The sequence below is a fragment of the Labeo rohita genome, chromosome 25, assembly GCF_022985175.1.
Source record: "Labeo rohita strain BAU-BD-2019 chromosome 25, IGBB_LRoh.1.0, whole genome shotgun sequence".
Lineage (NCBI taxonomy): Eukaryota > Metazoa > Chordata > Actinopteri > Cypriniformes > Cyprinidae > Labeo > Labeo rohita.
This window is the reverse complement of record NC_066893.1, coordinates 9,263,274-9,275,619: the sequence shown is the minus strand read 5'-3', so window position 1 is coordinate 9,275,619 and position 12,346 is coordinate 9,263,274. Positions and strand designations below refer to the sequence as shown.

Here is a 12,346-nt window from a genome sequence, read left to right as displayed (position 1 = left end):
ATCAAAACATTTAATCAAAGAAGTTGTCCTAAAACCAAAAGCAATACCCATTCAACAACACCTTAGGACAACTTTGATGAACTTTTCTGATCCACTTTAAATGTTGACTACTGTGTGTGTGTATATATATATTGAAAGTTTTACAGTGCTTACAATGCTTACACTATCTAATTATGTTATATGAACAGCCGTAATATGTGGTTATTATGGTCTTACACTTATCGTGCAATAACTATAGTAAATGTGAGTAATATTTGACCACAGTCACTTACCTGTGTAAAAGAGCAAACAGTTCTTTGACAGTGGGCGCAAGACTGAACTTGTCAAACACATCTCTCGAAAACACAAGCGGACTAGTGACAGGAGCATCATTCCTGAGGACAAACCAGCACACTCAAGCTCACTGGAGTTTATTAAACTGGCGATTATAAGAAAGATAAACACTAATGACATTTTTTTAAATTAGTTTATTTAGCGAATCACATTGTCACTTACCATTTTATCTCCATGACCGCAGGTTTTGAAAGGTAGTTCACATCGTTAAATCATACTACATCGCACGCTGACGGTCCCTCATCATAACAGTACCAATGCGATAGTTAAATCTTCCGGGTAGAACCAAAACGTGACACAGAGGTTCCGCCTCCAATCACACATTTGAAATGTTTCGCAATATATTTTGTTGTTGGTACAATACAGTACTTTCAGTGGTATAGAGTTTTGCCAGAACATACTGAAAAATATCACTAAATAGCTCGATTTTAAGAGAAAATCTGTTTCCTGATTCCATCAAACAATTCCAAAAGTTAAAATGTGTTTAAATTACTATGGTTAATATTTAAGTACAGTTAAACATGAATATGTCCTATTTATATATTTATTTTACTTTAACGTTTAATCAGATTATTACAAAAATTACCCTTTTTACCTAGTCAAAATCAGCTCTGCAAAAATCATCTCATTCTGGTCGAGGCTACTTTAAATGCAAATGAGCTCTGCTCACCCCGCCCCTCTCTTCTCTCTGTGGAGTGACGAGCCTGTTTACTTTAGCCGCATTTAGCTGCGTTTAGCCGGTAAACTTGTTAACTAGCACATTATTAAGAAAGGCGATCGCAAAGATTCATAAAAAAAAACCCTTATACACACTTCTGCTGTAAGTGAAGCTGGATCACGAATGATTTACGCGAACATAGACGGATATATGTAGATCGGGAGCCGCATTCCCTTCACAAACAAATGTAATCCACTGCATCTTCAGCGGCTCAGATGTTGGGAGTAAATGACGACCACTATGTTCATTATTACATCCAGCAACACAACACCTCAATCGCTCAACTCTTGTCTAATTTACATCCCTGCTCCGGCATCGAAACATGGAGGTCGGACTGTGACAGCTGATCTGAGGTAAGACGCTCATGTCAATCAACTATCGTGGGAGCGGCCTCTGAGAATGGCTCGATTTGAAAAAGGGGATATTATTTTTACAGATTAATTAAAAACCACTGCATGGATTTTTATCATTATAGGGTAGATTTGTACATACACTGCCAACACACATTAATGTTCAAACAACATGTAAAAGTGAACTTAGCATCCGATGACCCCTTTAAATAGGATAGAGTCACAGCTTCACAATACAGGTATTTGCATCAATTTTTGGTAAACATTACAGCATATTATGCAAGTTTTATGTTGATGACATTTACAGTATAATTTTATTCTGGAGAGTGATGGAAAGGCAACCCTTACGAAAATTAAACATGGTTTTATTATAAATAACACCAAAAAACATGGTTAGTATAGTTAAACCATGGTAACCACAAATTAACAATGGTCTTGCTACACTAACCATAGTTTAACCATGGTATTTGTACTAAAACTATGATTATACAAATGGTAATCAATGCACTAAAAAAACATGGTTACTACACTTTTACTATAATAAAACCATGGTTAATTTTCTTAAGGGTTAATATGGATTTCTTGTATTTAACCCTTAGGTATTGCTTACTTATAATGTGACCATGCATGTTCTATATTTTAATTCAATAATATTTATTTAATATTATGTATATATATATATATATATATACATAATATTAATAATATTAATATTAATATAATATTAATATAATATTATATTACTAATTGTAATATAAGTTATATATATATATATATATATATATATATATATATATATATACATATATATAACTTATATTACAATTAGTGTAGTATTTAAGGTTAAATAGAGAAAAGCCTTTTAAATTCCAATGCAAAGAAGCAAATTAGAATCATTTTGTGGTCAGAAAAAAAAACAACATTTTTATTTGTAATGCCATGGTTTACTCACTAGGTACCTGTATGGCTCTTTACTAAATATACATGTATCTAGAATATTGCAGATCATACCTGCTTACTTATTTTGAAGGTTTTCATTTGAATAAATATTTAGAAATGATTAAACACTACATTTTAAAATGTTTAATAAAAGTTAATAAGTTAATAACTTACATCCTTTTTTAATGATAACACACCATAGATGCAAGCAAATGCTGAATTTAAACCAAGTTTAAAATGGTGTTAAAAGGCATTCAGCTGTATTTTTATCCCCTTATATGTACAGTATATACATATAAATAGATATGGAATCGAGATCGCCAACTAAAATGAGTTTTATCACGACATTGTTTGTGTCAAGTAAATCTGTCAAACTCTGCAAGCCACTTTGAAATATTTGAGCCCATACACACATCTAATTTTTTCTTTATTTAACACATTTCTATGTCTATGTTGCCTCTTTTCTGAAAAAAAGGTAAGTTTTAACCACTAGTACAATGCCATATTTTTGTTGTTATTTTTTGTTGACTGACGTTTGTAGCCTAATTTTCCATTCATAATAGTTTTTCAACTCAAACATCAAATATAACATTAGGATCTGAAAGCTTTGAAGATCTCATAAATGTTCTTCTGTTTCTCCACTTCCATCTATTTCTTTTCACTGAAGGTTGTGTGGATTTTACTTCAACCATATGAACTCTACAAAGAAGTATGACACACATTGAATAAGAGCCCATTACAAGCGGTAAATTTTATTATGGGATAACAGCACATAAAGCACATCTAAAATCGATGTGTCCAATGCACTTTTAATAAAGGTAATATTAAAGGTACAGTTTCTAAGTACAATATAACAACATTCATATTAGAATGAAAAGTATTTAAAAGACAACATTAAATTTCTTATTTTTCTTTACAGCGGTATTTACAAAATGAATCAAAATACTTATTTTCATATTTAAGAATCAGACAAACAGAAGGAGCAAAACCACTATTGAGAAGAGACTATCTCCTAAAGAGAGTTCCAAAGAGCTGAATAAAAAGGTACATGATCGACTGTCCCCATTTTAAGATCAGTAGCAAACATGTGACGTAAAAATATGTGACAACCGCAAACCGTTCTCTGCTTTTTTTCCCCCCCGCAGGTACGCAGGAGCAAAATCCAACCCGTCCTGCCCCAGCCCTTGTGCCCTCCCCTTCAGCTCAACAAGAAATAGAAGTGTAGTATGCATCATTTTACATACACATGAACACTTAAAATACATTGCATTAGTCATTTTGTTTCATAAACGTCAACTTAAAACCTAATTGGCAGGAAACAACAGGGAGAACACGGAGTGGATTGTCTATTGTCCGCCAGTTTGTCTCTGCAAGTATCCAAACGGGGTTCGTGTTTAACATCCAACCAGGGTGCGACTGACTGGATGCAATGTCCCAAAACCACGTGAAGTCGTTCGGAGGAAATGAAAAAGTAGCGTCTGAGAATCTCAGAAAATACAGGACATCACAGAGACAAGAAAATGCTCTTTCCATGGCTATAAACAAACATGAAATGCCTCATTTACATACAAAAAGACGGCTAATGAAAAGAAAAGTCGGTAACACAAGACAGAATTCACCTACGTGTGCAAACACAGTCATTTGAGAACGTGAAAACGAAACGGACGAATAGTTTCTGCATCCTGTACCACTGAGAGGCACTCAGCGTAGTTTGCTATGTATTATTGCAAGTAGATTCTGCCTTGCTACAAAGATAAAAACAGTTTCGCACAAAACTTCGTACAACCGCCTTCGTCCTGTACAATTTATAACACTTAACCATTGTGTGTGTATGTAAGTGTAAGTGAGCGGGAAAAAAAAAACGAATGTTTACAAAGCGCGTTTTTAAAAAAACAGAGGGTAGATTCAAAAAAAAAATGGAGGGAGTTAAAAGGCGGCAGACAATCCGGTACTTTATCGCGTGTTTAAAGTCCTTCCAGCGCCCGATACAGAAAACAAGCACTGGATTAGAAACTCCTCCAGCTACGGTTTCGAAACAATCAAAAAGGAAACACAATACTGCTGCTTTTTCATTTTTTTTTAAGCATGAACAATCATCCTCGTTGCGAAAAAGTCAAAACTGTGACGTTTAATAGAAATTTACTTAGCTGATACTTGCTAATAATCTTAAAAGTGGGAAGGAAACAAGCTGCGTCCCAAGACTAGCACACTGATACAGGTACTTGCTGGGTATTCGAAAGTAAATTTACCACTATCGTTATCTTTATCGTTATTATTGTTATCATTATTATTATTATTATTTATCGAGTCCTAATATCAAGAATGCATCAATACTCAGTGAAATGAATGGACTAAGAGGGTGGCCTAGTCTATGAATCCATAATTTTTGTTCACAAAAGTAACTTACCTAGCACCACACATCAGTATAACACAAAAATTAATGTCCGCACACCCTAGCGCTAATCGAACTAAGTCTAAAAGAGAGAAGTATACTCAAAACAGAGATATTGTACAGCATGATGTGTCTGATAAAACAGATAAATATTTGCACTGAGCAGGTCTTAATAGCAGTATTTTCTTCTTACCTATACAGACAGAAGTTACAAAGTTACTTTTATACATGTGATCGATAGAACATTAAATATCGTGAATTAAAAGCCGAAAGGAGGACAGGGAAACGTAGCTGTACAGTTTACAGGCCATTTGACGTTCGTAGTTCTCCACCCGGGAACAGAACTAGTCAATATACAAATAAAACGAACAAACAAACAAACAAAAAATAAGAGAGCGAAAAACCCAAAGCGGAAAAAATCAAACGCGATAAATAAGAAAATGTATTTACATGCAGATGTTCAAAGCCTATGCACAAAATGAATCATAATACACCATATATATTATTGCTTGACATTCGATTATGGCTAAAGACTTTTCTTTTCGTCTATTATCTAAACATAGTTCACTTTTAACAACGCGTCAGCTGTGCTTTTGGAAAGGAAACGCGAGGAAAATGATTGACGTAAATCGTAGTAACACTTCAACCTTCAAGCTCAAACGCTGTCGCGAGCATGACACGTTCAATCCGTCGATCGGAATCGCGGAAATAAAAAACGGTAAATGTGCCTTTCGTTTGAACGTGAGTGCATAGGCCTTGCTGCGTTTGCATAACTCTAATCGAAATTAACATCGAGGTGCAGTGTGTCATGCTTGTACAGCCTCGTCAAGGGATTCAAGCTCAGTGCTACGAAAAACATTTTAAATCCTGGGAAAAAAACGTAAGATCTTACATACAATTCACCATCTCACCCTGCTGCGTCTGATCTTTTAAAGCCTTGTCTGGGGGGTTTGACCTTAAGCGAACATTACAAATAGCACGAACACACACACTGTTCCGCTTGTACACACTCTCGCATCCACATTCGGACGTATATTGCTTCTCACGTAGAGGAAACCACAGTTGAAAAAGAATTTCGTTCAAATTTACAAGGGAAAATGTATGGATCTTCCACCGAGGACTTTTCTCTTCACGCGTCTAAAATACCACAGATCCCGAGGTGTTTAAGTACCTTTGCTTGTATGTTAGAAAAAATAAATTTGTCCCAAAGTTCTATCCCTTAGCATATTGCTTTAAAAGTCTAATACAAACTACACCGACAAAATACGACATGCAAAAAGTGGTAAAACGTGACTTTACTACAGCGTTCGTGGTGTTAGAACCGACGTGAGGATCATTGGACAGGAAACAGCAAAGCTTGTTCATCAAGGGGACTCCACAGCAGTGGTTACCCTGTAGAAACCCGTATTTGTCACGCGCGACGATTCGCCCGCGCGGACGTCTGAAGGTGGAGCAAATCGTGAAGAGGTATTTGGCACATAGACTCGAACAATTATGAGTGACGATTAAAACAAATCCCCATCCAGAGAAAAACAAAGCTGGAAATTAGCGTAGCACGCTTGAGGTTGTTATCTTGCTTTGTTGGGTTTTCGGGAAGTCGATCTTGGAGCTCGCTGGGTGATTTGATAAAGTCTATGGGGGGGGCAACTATATGAAATGACACGTTTTGCATTGTTTATGATGGACTACCATCTTCTTTTGACTTGACAGCAATCATGCTAGTGAATACCATGGTAGGACTTGGGCCTGTAATTGCGAAAGATGAAAAATGAGATGAGTGTTTGTTCCCATTTGTACTTTAACATCATTACCAGGTTGTTTTGGGTTCAATTCTGTTCCTAGTGAGCTACCTTCCTGTCTGCGGTCTACATAGGCAACATCTCCAAAATAAAACCTACAAATAAAACCAAAAAAATCATGGTTATTATAGTTAAACCATTGTAACCAAAAATTAACCACGGTCTTGGTACATTAACCATAGTTTAACCATGGTATTTGTAGTAAAACTATGGTTATACAAATGGTGATCAATGTGCCAAAAAACATGGTTACTACACTTTTACTATAATAAAATTTCGAAATTTCGGTTAATTTTCGAAAGGAATAGCTTGTCTCTGCTTGCAATTGATTCCAATGGAGTTTTATGTTAGCATGTTGCTATGCTAAAAGCATACTTCGACCTTAAATTTTGGGTAAAAATGACCTTTTAAATATGATTTAACTATTATTTATCAGTTCTTTTGAAACCTATTCCCAGATAGCACATGTACGTCTGCAAGATGTCTGTTAAAGATCTCTTGATCTGGAAAGCATCTTCTGTCTACAAACGTCTGAGAGACGTCTGTAAGATGTCAGTTTTACATACATTCTAAATCATAAACATCTCATAGACATCTAATAGACGTCTGTTTGACATCTGATAGGAAACGTCCAACAGACGTATTGCAGATGAGCAAGCACTCTAAAAAATATGTCTTGCAGATGTAAATGCGGGCGTCAAATAGACGTCTCCGTGATGTACACGTGCTATCAGGGTTCATATCTATTCCCAGACAGCATATGTACATCTGCAAGATGTCTGTTAAAGATCTCTTGATCTGGAAAGCATCTGCTGTGTACAAACGTCTCACAGACGTCTGTAAGATGTCAGTTTTACATACATTCTAAATCATAAACATCTAATAGACGTCTATTTGACATCTGATAGGAAACGTCCTATAGACGTATTGCAGATGAGCAAACAATCTAAATAATACGTCTTGCAGATGTAAATGCAGGCGTCAAATAGACGTCTCCGTGATGTACATGTGCTATTAGGGTTCATATCTATTCCCAGATAGCATATGTACATCTGCAAGATGTCTGTTAAAGATCTCTTGATTGGGAAAGCATCTGCTGTGTACAAACGTCTGACAGACATCTTTCAGATGTCAGTTTTACATACATTCAAAATTATAAACATCTTAAAGACATCTAACAGACGTCTATTTGACATCTGATAGGAAACGTCCAATAGACATATTGCAGATGAGCAAACACTCTAAAAAATGTCTTGCAGATGTAAATGCAGACGTCAAATAGACTTCTCTGTGATGTACGTGTGCTATCAGGGTTGACTCCTACACCATGCCGAAAGAACGTTTTTTACAAATTCTGTCACAGTATATTCTGTGATTGCCTTAAAATGTGGACAAAACTGAGTACTTCCGACCCTTTTGAGAGACATTTTGTGTCCGAAGCACAGCTAAAATGCCATCTAGGTAGGCAGCTCACTAGGTTTTGGAACTGATCTCATTATCCCTGCTCAATTATTACTCAATACTACTCTCCCTGAGCCTTATAGTACACAAACTGCTGATTTACTGTTTTAAAGAACTAAACATGAACCTGGATTGTCAATCACAGATTGAAGCAGGACTTCTTCGGGATGCATTGCACAGACTAATATTTTGTTAGCAGTAGTTACTGACATAATTATGATAAAAATGCTATTATTTATCTGTACTGAACATGCCATCAAGATCAAATTATTGAGTTTAAAATGCAACGTAGAGCTGACTAACATGTTTAAGCTACCAGTTTCAGAATTGAGTTAGACAGACTCTTCCCTGAGGAAAATACTTTGCGTCATAGGGGGAAAAAAGCGATATGAAGCTACCAAGATCTATTCAAAGTTTCTCAAAAGGTCAGTGGTCGTAGAAGTGATCAATGAAGTTTTTTCTGGATTATTCCGGGATTTTCTAAACGCCACAACATACTTTTACTGGAATGTTACAATACAACAAATTTTTCAGACTCAAAAAAGCAGGAAAGACCACTATGGCACATTCAAGAGACGTACAAACACGCGCAACACACAACAGTTAGGTATTCCAAAAATAGCACTATTACTACCATTGTCTTGTTCTTTGAAAAAGACAAAAAAAAAAATTATAAAAAAAAACACAGATTCTAATTATTGCAGGATTAAGTGCTATATCATCCTTCGTTCTTTCCCTTTTTCTTTCATAGGCTTCATAAGCACTGTACAATGTTACAAAAATAGAGGATTTCAACCAGACAAGGCTTTGAATATTTCTCTTTTTTCGTCTTTTTATCCACTCTTACGTTCCCGACGAGCGTTGTTGCTGGGCAAAGGCCCTCACAAGAGCCAGTTTAAAACTCCTCCACACAGCCACCACTAGATGGAACCATTAAACAACACATGATGTGTGTGGAAAAAAGGGTTCGTTTGCATTCAACAGCCCTTTGGACGTGGTGCGCTTAGGTTTTCATAATGGGACGTTTCATGTTTTGCTATTTTATTTCCCATTAAAGGTGGCAGACATTGAATGTACTTTACATACCCCCCCTTAGATCGCGTGATCCGGCTTCACCCAGCACCAACCTCCGCCTCGCGCAAATAAATACACAAACACGCACGCAAACACGCACCCACCCTCAGCAGCGTTAGGGTTTCAGCACTCGTTCTCCATAACCGTGGTATTTATACATGCAACACATCACTAGGTAAATATACAAGTCTTAAATTAAAGAAAGGTGCAAATAAAAGTGCCTTATCAATTTTTCACAATTAAGAATAGTCTAGCTACTAATATCATACATGTTATTTAAAATAGATTCTATAAACATTATTTTTTTTTCTGTATAGTTTGTACTTATGATCGTATACCCTGTAACACGTTAGAAAACAGGTGGAATGGACCCTTGCATTGCATCGATGTTGGTGGTCGGACCGTTACGTTACGTTAACACCATTCCGGAGAGGGACTTAATAGCAGATGGCCTTAAACGATATCACTAAGCAACTATGATAGATGGAGTCTCTGACGGCTAAAAAGCAATCGCGACTAGAATTACCAGAATTCTACGATGTTCCTTCGGGTTTTTTTTTTTTTTTTTCTCGATTGTCCGTAGAAAGGTGCTGTTTTGTGTTGACTCTACATCACACTCCTTCTCCGTATCTCTCTTTCTCTCTCACTTCATATTCTTCATCGTTCGGTGCTGGTTTGACATCCCAAAAAAAGAAAACAAATCCACAGGCGCACAGGGAGGAAGAAACTAACCACGTATTATTTTCTACGTAGACTTTTTTTTGCTGCTACAACAACTGCTGGAACAGTTCGGATAATCGACTTTTTGATCACAACTTTTTATTTCATGTTCTTGGCTTGAAAAGGGCTTCCGTGTTCTGCCGGATTCCAGGCGGATGCTCTCTGGGAATCGTTTTTTTTCCATTTGGAAACGAGTCAAAACAATTTATGCTGATCGTGACAAATCGCCAAGGGACCGTTCTCGAGAAACGAACGCGTGGACTCTTCAGGTTCAGCCGGAGAGAGAAAGAGAGCGAGGGAAAAAGCGTTCGGGAAAAACAAGTGTCTTCATCTTCTCATCCTCTCCCCTGGGCTCCGAATCCCACCTGTGTCAGTAAAAGGAGGGAACAAACCCCAAAAATAAACCGCTGGAGTCAAACCCAGTCCATTACCTCCTCTCCCACGAAAAAAAAAAAAAAAAAAAACCTTAACAAAGAAAAAAAGGGGAAAAGTGGGAAAAGTGTGTGTGCAGTGTGTCGTCCGTCCAGGTGTGTGTGTATATGTGCAGGGCACTGCTAAAGTGTCTCAGATTTATGCTTGACATTCCCCACGGTGTGAATTCCCCCCGGGCGGGGTGGGCGCGGGGAAGCGCTACCCGTCAACGGGCATGGACTGCTCAAAGTCTGATCCGAACAACTCCTTGTACAAGGGGGGGAAGTGGGCACGGACAATGTCTGGGTATATTGCTTTGAACGCCGTCAGCTTTTCCGTATGCCGGCTGCACAGGGCTCGCAGCGTGGACACTTTGCATATCAACTGCAGAGAGAGAGAGAGAGAAAGAGAGAGATTTTAATTTGGTGGAAAGGACCCTGTGGTACTGGGTCAAAAGGCAAAAGGCAGACCCTCTAATCCGTAGACACAACACAGATGGTCCCAGGTTTTTCACACGACATTAGCTAATCTTTCGGCCGCCAGACCAATTACAGCTTTGTGTATGAAGTCATACATGAAATTCAGATTGACCTTATTTACTTTCTTAATAAAATCTGCCTGGCCCTATAATGCAAAAGTTTTAAACAGTTTTAAACAACTTTTAAAGTTGTTTAACACCATATTATTTAATGCAATTAACAAACTGGTTACAATTTACAATGTGTCTTTTGTTAACATTAGTTAATGTATTAACTAACATGAACGAGCAATGAATGATATATTTATTACAGTATTTATTCATCTAAATATTTTTTAAAAAATTAGTCGTTCATTGTTTGTTCATGTTAGTTCACAGTGCATTAACTAATGTTAACAAACACAACTTGTGATTTTAATAATGCAGTAGTAAATGCTGAAATTAACATCAACTAAGATTAATAAATGCTGTAGAAGTATTGATCATTCATAGTTCATGTTAACTAATGTAGTTAACTAATGTTAACAAATGAACCGTATTGTAAAGTGTTACCAACAAATTAAATATTATGACTATTTGATTTTGCTTTCTGAAGACTATTAAATTTTTTTAATTGAAATAACATAATATATATGATATAAAATAATAAATAATAAAAAATTATATAGATTTAAGCATTTAAAAACAATAAAATCATAACACTTTAATAAGATCACATATGTCATAAATAAAAAATGTTAGATTAAATTTTTTAACTTAAATAAATAAATAAATAAATGAAGTCTAAGTTGAAGTACTAAAATTACTAAAACTAAAAAGAAATTATAGCTAAATAGAAGCATTAAACACAATAACACTAAAAAAAATGACAAAAGAGAAATGAAATAAAAAAGAAAATGAGAAATATAAAAATAAAAGCTAATTAAAAAAAATGTGTAAAAAAGTATAAATAATGCTAAAATAACATTTAATTTTTCATAATTTATTCTATTTTCAGCCCTAGTTTTTAACAGAAAGAAAGAAAAAAACACATCTGTTTATTAATTCATTCATATTAATACTGGACAGAAAAATCTCTAAAATTGTAAACGTAATATTTTCTAGATACATATTTTAAGAATTTACTTTGGTATAATGACAAAATATGCCAATTATTTGATTTAAAAAAAAAAAAAAAAACATCTTTATATCACATTCACATAAATTGATATTAATGTTAGCACTTTACAATGTGACATTTGCTAACATTAATGTATTTTCTAACATGATTTATTAATCTTGTCCATGTTAATACAAATATGTGACCCTGGACCACAAAACCAGTCATAAGGGTCAATTTTTCAAAGCTGTATGGTTTGTTAGGATAGGACAATATTTGGTCGAGATACAACTATTTGAAAATCTGGAATATGAGGTGCAAAAAAAAAAAAAAAAAAAAAAAAATCAAAATACTGAGAAAATCTTTAAAGTTTTCTAAATGAAGCTCTTAGCTCAAAAATTGATCATGTAACATGACCTTTACTTAATATCTTAATGATTTTTGTCATAAAGGAAAAATTGATCATTTTGACCCATACAATGTATTTTTGGCTATTGCTACAGATATACCCATGCTACTGTTGACTGGTTTTGTGGTCCAGGGTCACATATAGTCATAGTATATGTCAGTTT

General features: G+C 35.5%; 2 protein-coding genes across 5 annotated transcripts in view; both read right to left on the bottom strand.

Moving 5' to 3' along the window:
- Nucleotides 1–610, bottom strand: part of ice2 (interactor of little elongator complex ELL subunit 2) — a 23,358-nt gene extending 22,748 nt beyond the window's left edge. The window contains 2 exon segments of the mRNA XM_051100260.1: nt 273–374; nt 496–610. Coding sequence (XP_050956217.1) covers nt 273–374; nt 496–509 — 116 coding nt within the window. The 5' untranslated portion in view covers nt 510–610.
- A 2,456-nt stretch (nt 611–3,066) lies between these two features.
- Nucleotides 3,067–12,346, bottom strand: part of roraa (RAR-related orphan receptor A, paralog a) — a 384,106-nt gene continuing 374,826 nt past the window's right edge. For all 4 annotated transcript variants that reach the window (XM_051099046.1, XM_051099048.1, XM_051099047.1 and 1 more), the window contains one exon: nt 3,067–10,581. In XM_051099046.1, coding sequence (XP_050955003.1) covers nt 10,417–10,581 — 165 coding nt within the window. In that variant the 3' untranslated portion in view covers nt 3,067–10,416. The remainder of the gene's footprint in view (nt 10,582–12,346) is intronic.